Below are 23260 nucleotides of genomic sequence, written 5' to 3'. Positions count from 1 at the left end.
CCCTATTTAAAAACAGCAACCAACCAAAAAATATTCTCCACACCCCTCCATCATACACTAATGATTTCCTAGTCTATACTTAGGCCAGACTTCCTTTTGGCAGGTAAAAATATTCACCTGCTTATTTATTTCTATCTTGATGCCCCACAGGTATTTCAAACTCAACTTGTGTCAGTCAAATTCATCATCCTCTTTAAAAATTTCTCCTATTACTTTATTTCTTACTTTATTATTAAAGCCAAAAACCTTAAAGTCATCTTGGATGATTCTCTAACCCCTAATCCAACATTTAATTAATCACCAGGTCCTACTGACTTTGATTCGTAAACAGTTCTGGTATCTGCCTTTTTCTCATAATCAGCACTGCTCCTCCATAGTTCAGATTCTTGTATTTTACAAGAATCAATGCAGTGGTTTTACTCTTCTTACCTTCCTCCAATCTATCCTGAACACTGTTGTCAGAAGGATTTTTTTTTAATACATAACATTGATTACAGTACTTCTTAGCTCAAAAGTCTTCAATGGCTTTCCACTGCCTATAGAATGATGAAATCTAAAGCTTCTGCTTGACATATATAGTTCTTCATAATTTAACCTCTGCTTATCTCTCCAGTCTCTTCTTAGCCGTCTCCTTTCTCTGCCTTAACCTGTAATGTTCAAGCTAGTTGTAATTGTCAGAATATATCAGATTCTCTCATGAGATACATATGTGCCGTTTTGCCTGAATTAATTCCCAACTCCCTATTTCCCCACCTGTCCTCCAAATAAGATACTTCAAATTTTGGCTCAAACCCACCTCCTTAATGAAGTCTACCTTGACACTTTTGGAAGTCCTCCTATTCTACTGTTGCTCTTTGTACCCACACAGTTTATTTTTTAACTTGCTTGCATGTTTATTTCTTCAATAGGTTTTAGTTCCCCGATGGAAAAGACCAATTTTCATCTGTTATCCCGAGCACTTATCGTAGTGTCTGGAAAGAAGACACTCAGACACTTCATGATTTACTTCCAGATCTGCGGAAGTTTCTTAGAAAACTTAACTGCTGTAGTAAAGAAACGATCCTTCCTCCTCCTTCCGCTTCTTTCCCAGGTTTCTTCCAAAACCAAGCAAACATATCACGATTAACTTTCCTTACCACTTCTTGTAGAATTGACAATTCCCTCCTCTGTGCTCGCACTGAATGTGGTATATAAGCCCTATCCTAGCACCAGTCATGTATAAGATTGTATCCCAAGCATCTGATATGTTTATCCACGTAATAATGGATCAGTGTTCACCTTGATTAAGGAAACTTTCTTAAACATTCTAGGAGAACGTCACCATTATGCATAAACTGTAAAAAGTCCTTTACAATCCACACCAAATGATTGTTTTTAAAACGCTGCATCCTGTAGGCACTTATATTGTCCTTAGACAGATGGCCAAAAGCTTGGCTGTGGGAACCGCCTATGCGGGGATGAGACCAGGGCTAGAGTGCCAAGAAAAGGATGATTGGCTGCTACGGCCCAGAAGTTACACGTTTTCAGACCGAGGCTAGAACTAGGAAACCGCTGGGTGTTCAGCATTTGAAATACTGTTTTTGCATCGTAAAGAAAAAAGATTAACCTATCAGGAAGAACCGAGCACATTCAATTACCAATCAAGAGCGGGAAAAAAGCCAAAGCCTGGGGATACCCACGCACCAACGAGTACGTCATTCTCTAGCCCCTGCCAATGAGCAGTTGGACGGGGGCGGGGCAATAGGCGGACCAATTGCCGCAAAAAACAAACAACGACAGTCTGCAGTACAACTGCCCTAACCACAGTCCTCGCCTCGCAAACCACTAGAGCAAATTCCTGGGCAAGGCGCTTGTTAAATACTTTCTAGTCTCCTCCTCGCCCGGGGGCAGTTATAACGGAATACCTTCCTCACATCAGAATAAGGACTTTCTTTCCACCGGGTCCCACAGACTCGCAGAAAGCGTAGTGCAACTTCGCGCTTTCCACCTTCACAGGAACTGGCAGTCCAGCGCTACCTGAGGGGGAGGGGCGGCCCCAGTGCGCAGGCTTGTATGCCTCGTGGAGGCGGGGCTGTAGCGGCCCCAGCCAACCTGGGAGTTGTATTTCTTTCACCAGCAAAACTTCACCGCTCCTGAGGCCTAGGGAACTACATTTCCCAGGAGCCTCCGCAACCTCGAGGTGGGCGGGCTGGTTCGTTAATGAGCTCGAGGAAGCCGCGGCGCGGCCCACCAGGTTCCAAAACAAGGAAATGAAGGGGGGAGGCGGGACTGGGGGTGCCTGCGGGAGCCGCCGCTGCCGCCGCGGAGGAGGAGGAGGAGGAGGAGGAGGAGGTGGAGGAGGTGGCTGCTGCGGCCGCCGAGGAGTCCCTTGCTGAAGGCTGATCGCGGGGCGGCGGGTGGCGCGCGCGCGCCCGAGAGGCGGCTGTTGGAGAAGTGGAGCGGCGGTCGCGGGGGGAGGAGGAGGAGGGACTGAGCGGCGGCGGCCCCCGCGTCCCGGTGCCTCTATGGGGAAAGCAGACAATGGATTATGATTTCAAGGCGAAGCTGGCGGCGGAGCGGGAGCGGGTGGAGGATTTGTTTGAGTACGAAGGGTGCAAAGTGGGACGCGGCACCTACGGGCACGTCTACAAGGCGAGGCGGAAAGATGGGTAAGAGCAGGGGCGGGGGGAGTAGGCTCGCTCGGGTCCTCGCCCTGCCCGCGACCGCGCGGGATGGGTGGGTGGGAGCCGGGTCGGGCCGTGCCTGGGGGACGAGGGGGAGGTGGTCGCGGGGCCGCGTCCCAGGGCAGACGCTGAGGGACGCAGGTTTTGCTCGTCCCCCCGCGCGGCCCCGTCGCGCCCCTAGAACTCCCGCGGCGCAGCCGGGTCGCGGGGCTTGGGTCCCGTCCAGGAGGGCACCCTCCGCGTGCATGGAGCTGGCGGCGGGACTAGAGTTGAGACCTCGGTTGGAGGTGGAGTTTGTGGGGTCTGGTCTCCTGGAGAGACGCGGAAGGCTGGGAGAGCTCCACCGAGGAGTTGCCTCTCCGGCCCTGGGCTAGTGACGGTCGTGGTGGAACTTCCAATCGGCTGAGTGCCTCCCAGGGCGGCGGTTTGAAACCTCGCCGAGGAGTCCGTCGGGCGTCGGAGCGCCTGGGTCCTCGCCAGCCTCATGGGTCTGAGCCGCTAGGCACCTTCGCCCTTGGGGCAGGCCAGCCCAAGGCCCTTCCGCGCAGTCCCTCCTGTCCCTGTCGTATACCCGATCACTTCTCAACCCCTCCTCACCCGCCTCCTGTTTCGCTTTCTCACATCTCAGTTCCCAATTCCGCACCTTCTCTCGAATGTAGGACCTTCTGAGATACTGCATTTTACCTGCAGAACTTCAGAGTTCGTTCGGGTAACTCATTTCCCCCTACCTTGGATATTCTTATGTCTTACACTCCATCCTTTGCCAAATGACTGCGTGCTGGGTTTATCAGGCATACATTATCCAGAATGGAATGGAAGTGAATAGAGCTGGGCCTGAACCTTTGTTTTCCTGGGAGTTGAGGGAGATCCGTAGGAATCCCTTAGGAAGCCCTTACTGATTGTTCTCTTAGAAGAAGGCGAGCTGGACGTTGTATTGAGAACGCGTCTTCTTCGTCCTGGAGGGCACAAGGGCTTGTACTCCAGGACAGGTGGAGCCAGCTCCCCGCCTGGGTTTAAGCCAGTCTCACCTCAGGACAGATCCTGGCAGGACTTCCCCTCCCCCAGAGTTAGTGATCGCGGGAACGTCTGCCTGTCCTGCTTAGACTTAAGAGACGATCAAACTGTGGAAGAGAGTTTTTAGCATCGTAGCGAACATTTCTGAATATCTGCCGCAGTGACTTTAGTAAAATCTGAAGTGCTGCTTATCGTTCTCCGCACTCTGTTGTAATTGATATGGTTGATTGATGAACTCTGGGACCAAAGTAGGTGGGGGATGTGTGTGTGTGTGCGCGCGCGCGCTGATTTTATACCGGCAGGAGAAAGCGTAACTTTATAAACAGTTCTATCATAAAGTATAGTGAAAATTACAAGGTTCTATGAAAGTGTAAAAGATTGTTATTCAAATAATTTTTTCTCTTGTTATAACTGAATGGGCCCCCTAGTATTCAGTTGTTTGTAAACTTTTCTCATAATTCTCTCAGTTAATTGCCAGGTGTCCTTGAATGAGTATCTTGAAATGTGAAGTACTATAATTAACTTGTATTTTGTTTTGGAATATCCACCCTACTTGTTATACTGGTGTTCCTGTGGGAATCTTATCAGATATATTTGGGGAAAGCACATCTAGCGTTCCTATTTGAACGTTGGTGTTACAAAACACATCAGAGGTGGTTTTCATACTCCTCATGCTAACTTGTAATGTATTTGGTCTGGAGTTTGAAAAATGTATTTTAATTTTATCGTTGTTAAAATAGTTGTGTTTTAGCAGACAACTTTGGAGAAAAGTTAAAAATTCTGCTTCTGAATTGTATTTGAATAGCATGGGCTGCAACAGAAAAACATAATTTAATTCCTACTTCTGTTTGTTCTTTTTGAATATTTCCCTCTCTAATAAAATTCCTGATTTGAATACACTTCCTTCTTGAGTGAAATTTGTTTGATTAGAATTAGTAAAACTTCTTTAGTAGAGTAAGATCCGTTTGTGTATCTTCAAAATGTTATGCTTTAAAAAAACTTGCAGAATCTGAAAGCATTAGTTTAAATCACTAAACTACTTGTAGGAAAAATCAATATAGAGGTTTTTTTCTTGGACCTAGAGTCTAGTTGAGATCTGAGGCTTTACAGTAAATACATCTCTTGCAGGTTGGTAGCAGGATTAGTTTTATGTTCATTGATATCAGCTATTTGAAATAACAAAGTTTTTAGTGATGGTTTTAAACTGTGACACAAATTTGAATAGTAAAGGATTTTACACTCAGGCCATAGTAAATTACATTTTAACTCTTTCCAGACTTTATTTTGATTAATTCAGAAAAATGTATAGTGCTATTTTTGGAAGCAAGAAAGAAGTCACATGAATACCTTAAGGCAATATTATTCTGGTGTATATAATGTAGTGTATAACCAGAAAATTGTTCGGGTCTCCAGAAGAAACAGTGGAAGAAGTAATGTAACATAAAACATCATTAGAAAAGCCTCTGCTTATAGTTTAATACTACAGTTTACAAAACCTTAGAATGTTATATCGCTTGAAATATAACTTTAACTTAGGCTATATTAATTATGCTACATAAATGTTTAACAGAATGAAACGTAAGATTGACATCTTGGTCACCTTTAATAAAAATATTATTTGTTCCATCTTTTTGTTTTGAGAGTCTTTTGACCCAACTATCCTTAAAAAAAAAATCAGGCTGAAAAGTTATCCTTGAAGAGAAATCAGTTTAGAATATTTCTAGACTTTTTAGTACGAGCAAGAATTTGTAATACAGTTTTTCTGTCAATATTAGTAGAAAGTCACACACAACGGTATGTTTACAAATCTCAAGACCATATTTATCAAGTTTGAAACACTTCTATTTTCGATTGATAAAGGAATATTAAGTTCTTTTGTGAATAAGAGGTTCAGACAAACATGATTCCATAGGATAGTGTTATGTTTGAAAAGTGTTGTACCTAACAATACTACTGTTCAGCCTTGCAGACGTTCATTTAGTCTTTTGAACCACTCCAATAAAAATGTTCCTTTTTGGAGTTGTTTTTGAAAGATAGTGACTGAAAGTGAAATGTCTGACAGACATCTTACAAAGTTTCAGTTTTGGCTTAGTGTTTCAGATGAGTATTAATTGGTGACTGCATCTCTTAATGTATGTCATCAAATTCTTCACAATAAATGTAGTAGGTATATGTAGATACATATAGGTAAGTAGTAGTAGGTACAAGAGCATCTCCCTGTTTTTGATGGAGTTTTCACATTTGGTTTTTAGTTAAAGTAGTTGATTGTATTTGCATTTCTTTGGTGACCTCCTGAACATTAAAGCTATATCACTATGATTATAGAATTTTAGAACTTTCAAGAGTTTTAGATCATCTAGTCTAATTTCATCTTTTTACAGATGAGAAAACCAGAGTTTTTAAGAGGTTGTCATGCGCATAGTCTCACCAAAGACAAACCTGTAATCTACATGTTTTGACTCTTGTTTTTGCATTTTTAAATGTGTTTTCCCCCCTAGTACCTTGAGGGAAAAAAAAAAGACCATATTGCCTCCAGTTTTGGCAATTTTACTGTATAAAATTTTCCATGCAAAAGATACTACATCTGTACTTGGAAACAGGAAAAGGGAAAGTATCACATACAAGGGGCATTTTAAAACAGTAGGAGTACAGGCCTATAGATTCTACCTTATGTCTTTATGTAGTTGTTTCTCTTCATCTGGTTTCTCGTCATCTTCACTGTCATTACTTTTAGCCATCATCTCTGATTTGCGTAGTGGCTGAATTAGTCTCTGCCATTATTTGTCTTTTTCTCGCTATAGTCCGATATCCAAGTTGCTAGTGTCATTTTCCTACAAAATCAAATCAAATCAATCATACCGTATCTCTTCTTGGAAAACTCTGATTCTCTGTGGCTCATACAGTTGCAGCTGATCTTAATTCCTTAGTTTGGCCTGTGAAGCCATTTGCATTTGAATCTGAAAGTCTTTAGTCTTCACAGCCTTTACACCTGCCACCACCTTCCTCCTTTTCTTCAGTATATTCAAGCCATGTGCTTCTGTAGTATTGAACTGCTGATGTTTTCTAGGATTTTCTAAGTCCTCTTCGTGTCTTGTTTTCTTTTTTCTACATTCAAACTAGAATGACATTGCTCTGCCATTCCTTTCCCCATCCCCTCCCACAAACCTGGCAAACTCCTACCCACACTTTAGTACCCATTTCAAATAGCTTTTCTTCCAGAAGCCTTCCCCTACTCACATAGTGTAGTCATTATCTGTGCTTCTGCCCCTCTTTGTTTTTATGTGTATAATATCACTATGTAATATTAACCTGCCCCATAAACTGTTAGCTACAAATGGGTCATATCCTATTTCCAGCACCTTGTAGAGGGTTGGGCATGTAAGCTCTAAGAAATTATATGCTGCTTTTCAAGATAGTTGGTATATTTCTTTTAATAGGTTGGTAAAGAACATAGGTAATTTTTTGAATTATTGAGCATTTTTTCTCTTAAATCAGCTCTATTAAAATTGTTTGACTGTAGTAATCTGTCTTGTGCTTTTATCAGCTGTTTTTTAGAGATGCTTAGAAAATGTCAGTGTTCAAACATATTTTAGGAAATTTTTTGATGTGTGTTCATGTTAAAAAATTAAGTACTTTTAGTACTTAGTAAATCAAGTGGACATTGGCTTATGTTTAATTGGTTCTTCATTTATGCACTATAAACTTTCAAAACTATTTTTGAGGCCCGGGGGAAATGTTCTTTTCAGTGAAATTTAATTGTCTAGAGCAGTGGTTGACAAACTTTTTCTTTAAAGAGGCAGATACTAAATATTTTAGGTTTTGTGGGCCATACCGTCTATGTCACAATTACTTGAATCTTCTGTTGCAGTGCCAAAGTATCCACAATGTACAAATGAATATAAGTTAGAACGACTGTGTTCCAATAGGAGAAAACAGTGTTGTGCTAGATTTGGTCCTGGATTTGGCCCATAGTCTATAGTTTGCCAGCCCTTGGTCTAGAACAGTGATGTCCAATAGGACTTTCTGCAGTGATTAAAATGCATGTATGCTGTCCAGTATGGCAGCCATTACTCACATGTGGCTCAATAAACAATTAATGTGACCAAGAAGCTGGCTAGTAGCTATGATACTGGACTTCACAGGTTTAGAGTTTTTGGAACAAATGGCTTAAGAACACAATTCTTAAATCCGTGAAGTGACCTTTTAATAAAAATGTGTATGTGATGGTGTAGACAAAATAGGAAAGCCTGTGTTTTTTATTTCAAGTTATAGGAGAAAATTTGAGGCTGAAATAGTTTGATAAAGCAAACCAATACTTGAAAAGATGTCAAATTGTGAATGAAATTGAGGACATTTGATTATTTAAAAAAGTATTTTATTTGTAATGTGTTTAGTAAGTATATGTGTTTAACAAGTAGTAAGTGCATGTGCATAAAAAGATATACAATGTATGTAAATCTTCCCTTTTCCCTTTCTAGAGGTGCTCATTCTTGGTTTTTCATTTTAGAGATTTTTTGGGGGGTACGTGTGTTTAATGATAAATGGTAGTGTTCTGTATACTTTCTTATTTATACTTTTTAGCTGTATAACTTGAAGATCATTACATATGTACAGAGAGATACCTAGTTCCTTATAATAGTTCCATTATATTTCATTGTATTGACTTCAATAATTTATTATTTTTAATTTTTTTACTTTTTATTTTTGTTTGGGGTGGGTAGTTAGGTTTATTTATTTTTAGAGGAAGTTTTTACTGGCTGTTGAACACAGGACCTTGTGAATGCTAAGCATGTGCTCTATTACTTGAGCTGTATCCTTCCACCCACCATTGACTTACATAATTTATTTAACTACCCCTCTTGATGGACATTTAGGCTGTCTCCAGTCTTTTGCTAGTACAGTGTGGTGAATATCTTAGTAGGTATGGTATTTTTGTGCATATTAGTATCACTGTAAGTTAGGTTTCTAGAAGCTCCTTACCTTTGAAAGTAATGGCTTGAAATTATTTGACAAATATGGTGATGTACCAGATATAAATCTCTAAGGACTAGAGACAGGCTGAGAATCAGGAAGGGAAATATTAAGGCTTTAAAAATAATAATTATTAATGCATAAAAATAAGTTCTAAATTATTAGTTTGCATAGGAAATGCAAATTACTGTTTTAGCAGCATGGGAAAGGCTTGTCTGAGTTTCAGATAGGAAAAAAAATAGATCAGTGGAAAGTGTTTTTTAATACAGTGGATGTCAATACTGATGAATTAAGAGTTTTTACTTTTGCATGCTATATTTTTGAACTGGATGTACTGGATAAAAAATTAATATATGATATTAAATTGTGTATTTATTTTGCAAAATGCTCAAGTAGTGTAGTGAGGGTTAGACCAATGTAGAGGACTTTAAGGCAGTATATTACAATTTGGAATTTTCTCGTTGGTAAATGATTAGAATATTTGACTAATATGTTTTTAAAGATCAACTTATTCATTTTCTTGTGATGATGTGACTATATAATTTAGTGCTGCTTTTGGATTCCAAAACAAAGGGACAAGACTTTTTTTTCAAAGAGCATTCTAATATTTTGAATTACTAACATGAATATTTCCTTAAAAACAGGTAGTTTTTTAGGTCTAGAACCATAAAGAGGTAGCTGACAGAGCTATTTAAAGATTTTTGTCCATTTGTAAATAGCTGATAATGCCACACTTCCTGTAATAGCCATTTTGAGCATGCATTGTGCAGGATAAAAGAGAGTCTCGAGAGAGAAGACAGGATGTAATTCAGGATACAAGTGTGCAGCAGTAGTTTTTTATTGAGGGTTTGAGTTCTTATACGTATAGAAGTGAATGATGGATCAAAAGGAAATAAAACCCTGTAAACTCCTCAAATAATTTACAAAATACCTTTAATTGCTAATAGAATGAGCCTTTCTAAAGGAAATACACAGCCTCCTTAAAGAGGTTTTAAACCTGTTGTGTATTTTCTATTTAAATGTATTATTTCAGTGAGACTTTGTGGTTGATCTGTTACTAAGCTGAATGTGATCAGAATATGGATTTAATTACCAAGTAGGCCAGCTAACTTTGTTGTGTTGTTCTGTCACCATACATCAAAGCCCTGCCATGGCAGACTGTTCTGCAGATATTTATAGATATTTACATTTGGACAGAAAGGTAAGTCCATGGTTGCTGGAAAAAAGAGGGAAAACTTTTTGTCTCATTTGTGAGTTAGTTGCTTCTTCCTGTAGGAAAGTTATTTTTGTTATGATTGTTGAATAAGCTCGCTGGTGAAAGAACCAAACAGGTTGAGGCACAAACTGTAGTTAGCTTTCTCTTCCCCTTTCCATTTTACATTTATATTTGCCTTTTGAGTGACTTAAACACTGAGTGAATCTTAGTGTTTTGGATTTTGGTACAAATTAAAAAAACATTGACCCTCTTTTCTTTCTGAAAACTTATATAATTTGAAAGCCAGAGTTCTATTAACTAATTTCTCAGCAGTCTTTTCATGTTCATAGCATATTTGTACCAAAGGAGAAATATTTTTATTTTTATGCTATTAAAGTTTATCAAATCATAGTTGCACATGATTAAAAAAACTAACAGTACAATTATACGTAAAATGAAAACTAAAAGTCTACCTTCTTACTCACTCTCAAGCCTCCTTCACTTCTCAGAGGTTACCAGTGTTGACTGTTTCTAAGTGTTGCTCGTGCTTACCATTGTAACTTTAACGTGTATAATTCTGTGTCTTGATTTATCAACTTTGTGGGCAGTTTCTGTTGATTTTCTGTTAGAAAAGCTGAGCAATTTTGTGATATCTCACTACCCTGTTTTTCCTTTTCCCATCTCAACCTTCAGATTTATTACCTTTGTTAGTTTAAACTTTTGTGGTTAATACTTGTGTGACTATTTTTATTTCATTTTTCAACTGAAGTATAGTCAGTTTACAATGTTGTGTCAATTTCTGGTGTGCAGCATAATAGTTCAGTAGTACATATACATACATGTATTCGTTTTCATGTTCTTTGTCATTAATGACTTTAAGTTATTAACTGAAACTTCTTTTTCTTGGCTTCTCAACTTGGATATATCACCTGTGGTCTTCCTGATATGAATGTAAGGAAAGTAACACATTTTTCCTACTCTTTCTCCATCTCCCAATTTTTAAAGTATAGTGTTAATTTTATTTATATTAAATATTTTATTTATTTATTTATTTATTTTTGTTTGTTGTATGTATTTTGTTTGTTGTTGTATTAATGGATGATATATCCATTAATTTTTGTCTGTATGTTGATTTTTTCCCCAGCTTTTTTTTTTTTTTTTTTGGAAGGGGTGGTTATTAGGTTTATTTATTTATTTAGTTAGTTAGTTTTGATGGAGGTACTGGGGATTGAACCCAGGGTCTTGTGCATACTAAGCATATGCTCTACTGCTGTGCTATTCCCATCCTCCCTCCCCCCAAGGGTTGATTTTAGAAAGTGAACACTGGAAACCATTCAACAGCTTTAAAATATTATGATTATCACATTTATTTATTGCTGAATGAATCAGTATATTGAGGCCTCAGGAGAAGGAAATGTAATCTTGTATATCAAATAAGTGCTGCTTGAAACAATGTTCCAAGAATTAATGCCTAATGATCTTCTTAATTTGTTTTGCCCTTTCTTCAAGTCTTCTGGGTGATACTCAGTTTTTCTTTATATCCCACGGTCGGTTTTTCTTGGATTCTTTTTCGTTGTTGTTGGTTAGTTGAGGACATCTTTTTATGTAGCTTTTTCATATAGAATGTGTAGATCTTCTGAGTTCTTGCATGTCTGATAAGGATTTTTGTCCTCATACCTGATTGATAGTTGGGCTGAAATTAGAATTCTATATTAAGAATAATTTTTTTCTCGAAACCCAAAACTATTGCTTCTTGGCTTTTGGTATTTCTTGATGGAAACTTGTTTTTTTCCCCTCTGGAATTTCTAAAGAGTTTTTATTTTATCCATGCATTCTAAAGTTTCACCAAAGTCTCTCTAGAAAATACAGGGTTTTTTTTTTTGTCTAGCTTTGTTTCCTGTGTCTTTTGCAGATTATTTATTTTTTGAATAGATGATCTATGAACATGAACTTTAAAAGTTAAAAAGTGGTATTTAGTAGCTTTAGTTGCATTCCTCCTACCTTCGCTCCTTCACTCTCCCCTTTTCCAATTCTGCCAGTTTCTCATGAAAAGTGGGCCCTTTCTTTTGTCTTTGGTTTACGGCAGTTTTTATTTCCTGTTACTTATTTCTTCTTTTGTTGCCTCTTTTGTTTTCTTTTTCAGATATGGTTATTAAGAAATGTTGACCTTTTATGCTCTATCTTCCCTGTCTCTTAAATTCATTCTCAACATTTTTGACTCTTTCCCATCTATATTCTGGGAGGTTTCCTTTATTTAATCTTCTAGGTTACCAATTTGGTATTTGATTGGGGTTGCTATTCTTTTATTCAGCATGACCTGAACTCAACAGTCCAAATGCCTGAATTCAGCAGGGGTTTGGTTTAATAAAATAAATAAATACCCTGTTTATATTTAGGTTGTTTCTAGTGTTCACCATTTAAAACAATTCTTCAGTAACTTTTTTGTATTTAACATGCTATTTTTAACTTTTCCTTCTTAATATTTTTCTTAGAATCTAAGTGCTAGAACAAGACAATGGAAACATTTTCTCTTGTGACTTATGGAGAAATTATATTTTACTTATCAATGTATAGGGAATTAATATAATAATTTACTGAATTCTACTTTGTGTCTGACACAGTGATAGTTGCAAAATTGAAGTCTCTGTGTTTATAATATAGTTGAAAGGATTGAAACAAATCTCTGGTTTACATTTCCCTCAAATTTGTAAAAGTTGGTTCATTTATGTCCAATTACAATTCTTAAAAAATTTTTTTTACCCTAACAGCCATCAAGAAGGGCATAAGGTTCCTGAGGTCAGTCAGAACAGATAGATTACTGGTATAAAGGATCAGGGCACCGTAGCTGAAAGGGGCCCTTAGAAAGGTCAGTTAGCAAAGACTCTCACTTTAAGTCATGTAGTAATAGTTTCTTAATAACATCCATCTACTTGCATATTCATCCGTTAATCTATCCACATTTTCATCCATCCAACCTCCATCTGCATTTCTTTTATTCATCTATTTTTTCTTTTCATCTGTCTTCCATTTTTCTGGCTATCCATTCATTTATCCATTCTTTACTGTTTATCATTTGGTTCCTTTCCATGAGTCAAGTATTTTGCCATAGGTAGTGGGGATACAGGGATAAATGTGATGTAATCTCTGACTGCAGAAACTGAGACTGGATATATTCACAATTAAACTGCTAATAGTGATTATGGGAAGGAAATTTGGGTGGAGAGGAAGACTTTTAAAAAGAACTGTATACTCATTTGAAAAGTATCTATATATGTTTATTTTACTATGTATATATTACCAATTTTAAAAAATGATAAAACATTTAAAAAGTAGAGTATAACTTTTATTATTGAAAAAGGATAAATATCTTAAAAAACTTCTATTTCTTGTAAAAATTAGTGTGTTAACAAAAAGCCAATATGTATTTATTAAAAAAATTAGGAATTATAGAAACATAAAGAAGGAAACATAAATCACTTGTAATAAGACTACTCAGAAATAAGCATTGATAATATTTTGGCATATTTTCTCCTGGTGTTTTCTTTGCTTTTTTCAGTTTTATTGAGAAATAATTTACATACATCAGTGTATAAGTTTAGGGTGTACAGCATGTTGGTTTGATTTACAAATATTGTGAAACGATTACACAATAGGTTTAGTCGACATCCGTCATCTCATATAAATACAATAAAAAGAAAAGAAAAAAAATTCTCATGATCAGAACTCTTAGGTCTACCCTGTTAACAACTTTTCTGTGTCTCATACAGCAGTGTTAACTAGTCATCATGTTGTGCATTACATCCTTAATAACTGAGGATTATCTTGTTACTGGAAGTTTGTGTCTTTTGACTTTTGGGCCTTCTTCCAATTCCCCCTTCCCCTCTCCTGGTGTCTTCTATGGATTATTTATGCATAATAATGTATTCTTTTTTTATTTGAGGTAAAAATTGGCATAACATAAAGTTCACCATTTTGAAGTGTACAGTTCAGTGAGTTTTAGTACATTCATAGTGTTGTGCAACTGCCACCACTACTTAATTCCAGAACATTTCATTACCCCAAAAAGAAACTTCATACCCGTTAAGCAGTTACTTCTCAATTTCCTCTTACCCTGAATCCTGGCAACCACTATCTACTTTCTGCTATGGATTTGTCTGTTGTGGGTATTTCATATAAATGGAGGCATATTCTACGTAATCTTTTGTGGCTGGCTTTTTTCACTTAGCATAGTGTTTTCCAGGTTCAGTTATATTGTAGTTTTGTGTCAATACTTTACTGCTTTTAATGGCTGAATAATATACCACTGTATAGTTGTACCACATTTTGTTTATCCATTCATTCATTAATGGAAATTTTGGTTCCATTAATGGAATAATGCTGCTATGAACATTTGTGGACAAGTTTTTGTTTGAACGTGTGTTTTCTCTTCTCTTGGAGTAAAATTGCTGGGTCATAAGGTAATTCTGTGTTTAACTTTTTGAGGACCTGCCAGGTGTTTTCCACAGGGGCTGTTCTGTTTTACATTCCCATCTACATTGTATGAGGGTTCCATTTTTTCCACATCCTCACCAACACCTGCTATTTTCTGTTTAATTTTTTTTTCTAATTTTAGCCATTCTAGTAGATATGAAGTGGTTATCTCATTGTGGTGTTGTTCCCCTTCTTCCCCCATCCCCAGTTTTACTGAGATATAATTGACATATAACATTGTATTAGTTTAAGCTGTATAACAGTGATTTTTGTGTATGTGTGTATTATGAAGTGATTACCACAATAAGTTTAGTTAATGTTCATCACTTCATAGCTACACATTTTTTAATCTTGTGATGAAAACCTTCAAGATTCGCTCTCTTAGCAACTTTTGGATATATAATACAGTATTATTAACTATAATCACCACATTGCATCCCCAGACCTTATTCATCTTATAACTAGAAATTTGTACATTTGACTGCTTTTACCCCTTTCCCCCAGCCCCCCATTCCTCCTATTTCCACCTCTAGCAATCACCAATCTGTTCTCTTTCTATTAGTTCTGTTTTTATAGATTGTACATACGAGTTACGTCATATAGTATTTGTCTTTCTCTGTCTGACTTATTTCACTTAGCATAGTGCCCCAAAGGTCCATCCATGTTGTTGCAAATAGCAAGATTTCATTATTTTTTATGATTTAAGTAGTAATCCATTGTACATATACACTACATTTTCTTTATCCATTTATCCGCCAGTGGATACTTTTGTTTCCATGGCTTGGCTGTTGTAAATAATGCTGCAATGAACATGAGAGTGCGGAATATCTCTTTAAGATAGTGATTTTCCTTTGGATACATACCTAGAAGTGGGGTTGTTGGATCATATGGTAGTTGTATTTTTGATTTTTTGAGAAACTTCCATATTGGCATTATTAGGTATCTCTTTTGACCTAGAGATGCCAAGAACAAATTACAAAGATACTACAAGCACTGTGAACTAGCCTGAGGTCCTCTGACTTAAGATATGAATGTTTATCTATATTACTAAATTTCCTTCAAAAACTTGATTTTTAATGGATATCTATGTTCTTCTATCATGTGATTATATAATACTTTAGTTAACTCTTCCTAATTATTGAACATGTAAGTTCTTTCCAATACTTTGATAATATAAATACACTAATAGATGTTTTTATATGTAAATCTTGGTCTATATATTCTTTCCTGACAGTAAAGTCAAAAGATACAAGTTTTTAAGGCTCTTAATATATATTAATACATATTTCCTAATTCCTTTTCATATGTATTTTTTTCACCATCACCAACAATGTGTATGTGCCCTGCTTATCTCAACCTCAGTAGCTTTGAATGTTCTTTATCACAATTTGATGGGTGAAATGTTTTCTGTGTTAGCCTGATAGGAATTAGCTATTTCTCTGATTGCCTGAAGCTAAGATAAAAATTCTGGCCCACTTTACAATTTATATCTTTCTTTAGATCCTTAAGGATTGTAGTTCATGGTTGAGATACATCTCTTTCTACCTCTCTCAGTATTTACTCAATTTATAGTTGGTAAAGATTTTTTGCTTGTTAAGAAGCAGCATTTTTTCCCTTGGAAAACTACAAAATTATGTAATTTTGGCATCCATATTTTTCCTACTTTTATGTTGAAGATATGTTCGGAAATATGATTTGTTAGTGAACATTTTGCCAGGAAGTTTTTAGTCATCTTAATTTCCTACTCTAATTTTTATTACATTAAAGTGTGATTTTTTTCAAAGATATACATTCTGTCATTCTAGTGAGTGGCAAAAAGAATAAAATTCCATGTTGTGTTTTGGATGTAGAAATTGTTAAAAGCATTTAAAAAAATTTCAAACAACTGGAGAGGGGAGAGCGATCTAGTTGTCCTTTAACCCCTGGAAAGAACACATGCTAAGGTGTGTTTCTGTGCCATATTGTCTTCATGGAACTGAAAAGCCAGTCTATAATGGCTTAAGGAAGTCAGGGGTTTATTTTCCTCTTGTATCAAAAAGTCCAGAGATGGGGAGTGCTGGGCTGGTGCAGCTTTCTAGGATATTACCAAAACTCCCCAACCTTCTCTCTGTTCTGTGGTTTTTGTACACATGGTCCCAGATGATTGTGGTACTTCCATGTATTGCGTCCATTTTTTCGGCAGGAAACAGAGGAAGAGACAAAGTCTGAAAGGCAAAGAGGCTGTGCCAACCGAGTGGTAAGTTAAGTGACTTCTCTGGAGTAGAGGAAGGTAAAGGAACATTTTGGAAAGCCAGTTAGTAATGACCTGTGCCACATTGTGGAACAAAGAATTCAGTTTGAGGTGGTGAAGGAGAAAGAAACCTTTGAATTAATTTTAAGCTGTTAAATAAAATTAAACTGAGTAAAATTTAAATATCTTACTGGCTTTTCAGTGATTTATAGGGGAGGTTTTGGATTGGTAAAAAAGATAGGTTTTGAATTGCTTCTAGAACTGCATTTCTGTTCTTGTAAAGACTCAATTTGTAAGACAAAGATAGTTATTTTTAATTCCTCAAAGAATTGATTTGCAACCAAAATGACTTCAAAGGGCTGACCCACCCATCCAACTACATTATTTTCAATTTGCTTCTGTATGTCAAGAAGAAGATCTTCAACTAAGATAGAAACCAAAAGATTCTTATGTTCTAGATCTAGACCTGTCTGTCTTTGGAATATTTTTCCGCCTCTGGGTACATAGTTTTCTTTCATTTTAGCTTAGGGGAGAAGGCCTAAAAAAAAGTTCCTGTCAGACTTTGACTATCAGCTTACAGTTTGGCCAACTTCTGGCCACAGAGCTACTTAAAACAAATCCTTTTAAAGATCTTGCCAGGTTTCAGTTGGGGACAAACAATAAATATTCCTGTCAATACTGGATAACCCCTTGGACTAAGAGGCATCCTCAGAGAGGTGCAAAATACACCACCCTCTCAAGATCCTGAGCCATTCCCAAAGATAACCAAAGGAAAGGAGGAAAAATTTAGACAATTCTCAGGACATAAAAAGACATACTAGAAGGCAGTAGCTGTCCCTTAGGTGAGAAAGGATTAATAACCAATGGTTCTAAGGATTTGGAAGGGAAGGGACAACATGAAATTTTACCTTCCTCTCAACTGGCCACTATAGACAGAGATTCAGGAGGGCTGACTGGCAAGGATTCTCACCCTTTGCCAGCTTCTGACAGTTTTCCCGGATCCCATCTTCAGGTCAGAGTGAGGATTACAGTAGAGAGTGGACGTTCATTATCTACCAGAATTTGGCAAGTTTTCCCATTAATTTTAATTTTAGTTTTCCCTTGGCTGTTTGAGGGAATAACTGGTATCAGTTTACTGGAAAATCCCTCAGTATCTCCTCAACCCACGTAGGGGCCCTCCTTTGAAGTAAATGTGAGGGTGTCTGTAAGGCCACTAATTTGGGAGACTTGTTTACAGTCTTGTAGTCTCGAGTGGAAAGATGATTCAGACAGGATTAGTAGAATGAGTGCTCAAATAAAGAAGGGTAGAGGGGAGTAGTAGGAGTCATGTCAGTCTTTTGTTTTAGGTACCTCTTGGGTCTTTAATTTTTCATTAGTGTTTTACAGTGAATCTTTCAATGAAGCTATTTTAGAATCTTGAAGCCATTTGGAGACTTAAGCATACCAATTAAAGTAGGTATGTCATTCTGTTTGTTGGCTTTGGGAGTCCTTGCTTTTTTAAAGTCCTTTTTTAAAGTGCACTTTTTAAAGCAATGATCTTATTTAGTTGGAATGTACCTCTTAGTAGCCATTGTAATTCTAGCTTGTCTTAGTAAAGTTTTGCCATTTTTGTTATTAACAACTCTGGGACCAGAGTTCTAAGATATAAAATAAGCAGCTGTATCAGAGAAGTGTGCTCAACCCTTTGAAACTTGATGATCCCACTTATTTAGCTAAGCTTTGGGTCTATTGGAGTCAGATTTAATACCTAAGAGGGCTATGCTGCTGGGTTGGGCATTGTGTGACATTTTATAGCATATCATGTTGCAAAGAAATTTTCTTGAGGTTGATGGTTGACCTAGTGTCAATCTAACCCATTCTGTGACCCATTTACCTAGCACAGGTGTCTTAGAGTTAGGTGGTGAGTGCTCTGATGGTTTTTAAGTACCTGACCCATACCCATCAATCTTGTCACTTTGGCTTCCCTGATTCCCATTAACAGTAGATCTATTATTCCTTTACCTCATGTGCATGGTAGCAGAAACCAACAGTAACTAAGGAAATGGAACTGGGAACAGCAGCAGTAGCCAAACATGTGGTATTGCAGACTTGCCAAGAGAAGGCCTTAGATGTTCCTAAGTGGAACTACCAGTAGTTCTTAAAGTAAAACTTTGCACTGAACAACCAACAAATGGGGACTGCAGACTAACCAAGGGCTAGGGACTAGTTCCTAGTGGAACTGTCTGGCAGACTCAAGCTGACTAAGCCTTGGGACTGGGAAGTCAATTAGATTGGAGGCTCAACGCAAAGAGATTAGAACTCAGAATAGAGAGGAACTTACCCATGGCCCTTGGAAAGACAGAACTCAAAGGGCTCACAGGTATCAGTGTCTGTGTTTCTCATCCCCAAAGCCATCAGAAGTCTCCTTTGGATCCCATCACTGCCACCAAACTGTAAAAACAAAATTCAGCTAAGTATATTTTAAAGATCTTACTGGCTTTATTCAATGATTCATTAATTGGACAGCATTCAGTCTAATAGAAAAGAGCTCTGAGGAGCTGTACAAAATGAAAGACTTTTATAAGCAGAAGGGAGCAGGAACAAGGAAGTTATACGAGGCGAAAAACTGGATTGGTTGTGGCAAGGTCACTTTCTTTTAGGAGATGGCAGGGGTATCTCAGGCAGATTACTTAACTAGTGATGATTAGGTGTTATCTGATTGACTGGTCTAAGATTCCATTTCTAGGGGAGGCCAAACTGTAATTAAGTCTTGGTTTACTACTCTGCGGCTTAGCATAAGTGACTCTCCTATTGTCTTATTTTTAACAAAGCTTAGCTATCAGCAAAGTGCTTAATGATAAATACAGGTTATGAAGGATCGCTGTCTCTCACACTATGTAAAGACTCCATTATTAACCAAAACAAATTTTGTAGACGTTCAAGTCCATATAAATGTAAAGGTTCAACATTTAGATGGATAAAGATGGGCTTTTAAATAAAGCCATATGACATTATGAGAGTCCTTATCTTTTAGTACAAATGGTAGGAAAACACTACAGAGAAATTTAGTACTTACAAGAGAACAGAAGCTAGACATATTATTGAATTTTACATGTGACCTTTGCTCTGTGCCAACTAACTGAGTTTTTTGGTTTAGTTTATTGAGGTTGTAAATTCAGTACCTTTATCAGGAAGACATTTTCCAGTCACAAAGGTGTTTGAATAAATAAAATACTTTTGGGCGCAAATGATTTAAATAAAGCTTATTCCTTCTTAAAGAACTACTTGAATTTTCCTTTCTCAGAGAGGGATTTTTACTTTTGATCCACAAATATTTGTATAAATGAAAACTGTAATTGTCGTGTAAGGAAACTTTGGAATTGGAAACCCTTATTTCACATCTGGGCTAATACTCTCTAGGTGTGGTATTTTGGTAAAATAATATATCTGAACCTCAGTTTCTCCACCTGTAAAATTTGTATGATAATAAATTACTATCTCTTGTGGTTGCTGTGAGGAATAATTAAATCATAATATATAAAAATCCCCAGCAAAATACTGGTTTATTTTTTCTCCAAAAATATGAGGGAGTTTCCATGATAAATTTCCCTGAGGTTTAAATTAGCAATTAAGAAGGGTAAGTATTGAGTAAAAACTATGGTCACCTTGTGGTTTTGAGAACGAGGATTAACTTTATTAGTTTCAGTAGGAAGATAGGATTTTTTTCTCCCCATCTAATACAATTAATTGTTTTAAAAACCTTCATCGTATTATGAAAGAAAAATGGGTTCCATGATGAGTTATTTTACTTTAAGCCTTCAAAATAAAGAAAATAGATGAAAGAGGATAATCTTATTTTTTTAATTAAAAATTTCTTCTTTATAAATAGAAAAGAATATTTCTTCTAATATTTTTCAAAAAATATTTCTTCTATTTTATAAATAGAAAGTGTTTAAGAAAAATTTAAAAATAAAGATATACACACACACACACACACACACACACAGTAACTATGAGACGATGGCTATGCTAACTGACCTCACTGTGATAATCACTTAGCAATACATACACATAAATCATCACATTGTACACCTTAAATTTAATGTTATATCTCAAAGCTGGGGAAAGTAAAGATAAGCAAAAATAATTGAAATAATTCATAGATGAATAACATGTGAATAGTGTGGTTGAATAACGTGAGTGGTGTGGTATATATTTTTCTATTTTTTTTTCTCAAGAATGTGATCATATTCTACATGATTTTTGATAACTTTTATTTTTTATTTAACTATATATAATTGATATGTTTCCAATTCATTAAACGTTCTTTTCCAGCAGTGGTTTTCTTTTAAAGAAAATCTTACCATTCCCATATGTAAACCTTCTGTCAATAATATTGTCAATGATATGCAGTTATTCTTGAGGGTATGAGTTAAAAGTATACTTTCTGACCTCTTCCCCCCTGAAAATCACTGTTCTATTATTTTTAATGACTATATTCCACTAGATAGATGTACCATTATTTGTTTAATTACTTTGTTGACTGATGCTTAGGTAGTAACTTTTTGTTATTACAAACAGCAACTGATCAACAGATATTTAGTTAACACTTTGTTCTTCTGAGAGAGGAAACTTTCTAAAGTGAAAAAATATAAAGCGAAAAGGAAAGGGTACATAATCAAAATGTGCTTAACAATATTTGACTTGAAAATGAAGATCATGATTAGGAAACTTCAAAGTGAACTGGTGTTTCGTAATATTACTATATTGATCTGCATGAAATAGGAGTTTTGAGAACGATATGATTTTATTTATTTATTTATTTATTTTTAATGTCATTCTAGGTGAAGTAAGCCAGAAAGAGAAAGAAAAATCCCATATGAGATCACTCATATGTGGAATCTAAAAAAAAAAAAACATAAATACAAAACAGAAACAGACTGATAGACATAGAATACAAACTTGTGGTTGCCAAGTGGGTCGGGGGTAGGAAGGGACAGACTGGGATTTCAAAATGTAGAATAGATAAACAAGATTATACTGTATAGCACAGGGAAATATATACAAGATCTTGTGGTGGCTCACAGTGAAAAAAAATGTGACAATGAATAAGTATGTTCATGTATAACTGAAAAGTTGTGCTCTACACTGAAATTTGACACAATGTTATAAAATGACTTACTTGATAAAAAAATGTAAAAAAAAAAATGTAAAAAAACCCCTAATTTCCGTCTGTGGTTACCCATTTTCAAAAAAAAAAAAAAGAACTATATAATTTAATTAAAAACTTAAAAAATCTCTTTCCAGATGTACTTATAGGTAGTGGTAAAAACACAACATAAGCTTTTAGAACCTCATGGAATCTTATGTCTTGGTCAAATAGCTGCCTTAAAAGAGTTCAGAAATACTAAATTCCTCTCTTAAGATCTCATAGTATGTTTCAGTTTCTAATGTATTGGTGTCATTTTCTAACTCCTACCCCAACATTCTTATTTGTAACAAGATGTTCAGTATAAAATAATGACAACTATTTGCCTATAGAGTATACATGATGATTAATCAAGAGATTGATGAAGGAAAATTAATTATCATCGTTGTCAAAATACACTTTTCTATAAACTTTCTAAGATATTGATTGATTGATTAGTTACTGCATTTTTCATCAGTGAAATACTCATCTAGGTCTATCTTGGCAGGGGCTGTTAATTTATTTTTTTTGACAATCCAGTGGGTTTAGTATATTCACAGAGTTGTGTAAGCATTACCACTATCTAATTTTAGAACCTTTCATCACCCCCAAAAGAAACCCTGTACCCATTAGCAGTACTATTTCCCCATCCTTCTAGCTCCTGGCAACCACTAATCTACTTTCTGTCTCTGTGAATTTGTCTATTCTAGACATTTCATATAAATGAAATCATACTATATGTGATTTATATCTGACTTCTTTCACTTAGCATAATGTTTTCAAAGTTCACTCATGATGTAGAATGTCTAAATATATCATTCTTGTAAATGGCTGAAGAATATTCCATTGTATGAATACACCATATTTTGTTTATTCATTCATCATTTGATGGACCTTTGGGTTATTTCTACCTTTTGGCTATTGTGAATAATGCTGCTATGGACAGTTATGTAGAAGTTTTTGTTTGACCATATGTTTTAAATTGTCTTGAGTATATACCTAAGAGTGGAATTGCTAGCTTGTATGTTAGCTCTATATTTAACCTTTTGAGGAACTGTTTTCCAAAGCAGCTGCACCATTTTACATTCCCACATGCAATGTGTGAGGGTTCCAATTTTTTTACATCCTTGTTAACATTTAGTATTATCTGCATTTTTGATTTTAGCCATCCTAGTGTGTGTATCTCATTGTGGTTTTGATTTATATTTCCCTAGTAACTAATATGTTGAACATCTTTGCATGTGCTTTTTGGCCATTTGTGTATATTCTTTGGAGAAATGTCTGATCAGATCCTTTGCCCATTTTTTCATTGGGTTGTCTTTTTATTCTTTGTTGCTGTTGCTGAGTTGTAAAAGTTCAAACATATAGAAAGGTTTAAAAACTTGGTCCTATGATCAGCTATATCCACTGTCTATATTAGGAGTTAGCAATTTTTTTTTTTTCTGTAAAGGGCCAGATATGTTCTGTACTTCTGCAAAGGGCCAGTAAGTGTTTCAGGCTCTGGAGGCCGTTTGGTCTCTGTTACAGCCTGTCGGTTCTGTAGCTGCACA

General features: G+C 36.3%; 1 protein-coding gene and 1 long non-coding RNA gene across 4 annotated transcripts in view; both read left to right on the top strand.

Moving 5' to 3' along the window:
• Window positions 1-2257: 2257 nt before the first annotated feature.
• The window catches only part of CDK19 (cyclin dependent kinase 19), a 136335-nt gene continuing 115332 nt past the window's right edge, over window positions 2258-23260 (top strand). The window contains exon 1 of one of the 3 annotated variants that reach the window (XM_032484699.1): window positions 2258-2648. In XM_032484699.1, the coding sequence (XP_032340590.1) occupies window positions 2521-2648 (128 nt within the window). In that variant the 5' untranslated portion in view covers window positions 2258-2520. The remainder of the gene's footprint in view (window positions 2649-23260) is intronic. The other 2 variants (XM_032484697.1, XM_032484698.1) reach the window with 2 other exon arrangements.
• LOC116665326 lies at window positions 12431-20363 on the top strand. The gene is made up of 3 exons (XR_004321896.1): window positions 12431-13104; window positions 16031-16033; window positions 20352-20363. It is a non-coding gene; the product is annotated as an uncharacterized LOC116665326 (long non-coding RNA).

This window comes from Camelus ferus, chromosome 8 (genome assembly GCF_009834535.1).
Source record: "Camelus ferus isolate YT-003-E chromosome 8, BCGSAC_Cfer_1.0, whole genome shotgun sequence".
Taxonomy (NCBI): domain Eukaryota; kingdom Metazoa; phylum Chordata; class Mammalia; order Artiodactyla; family Camelidae; genus Camelus; species Camelus ferus.
This window is presented reverse-complemented; position numbering and strand designations above follow the sequence as displayed.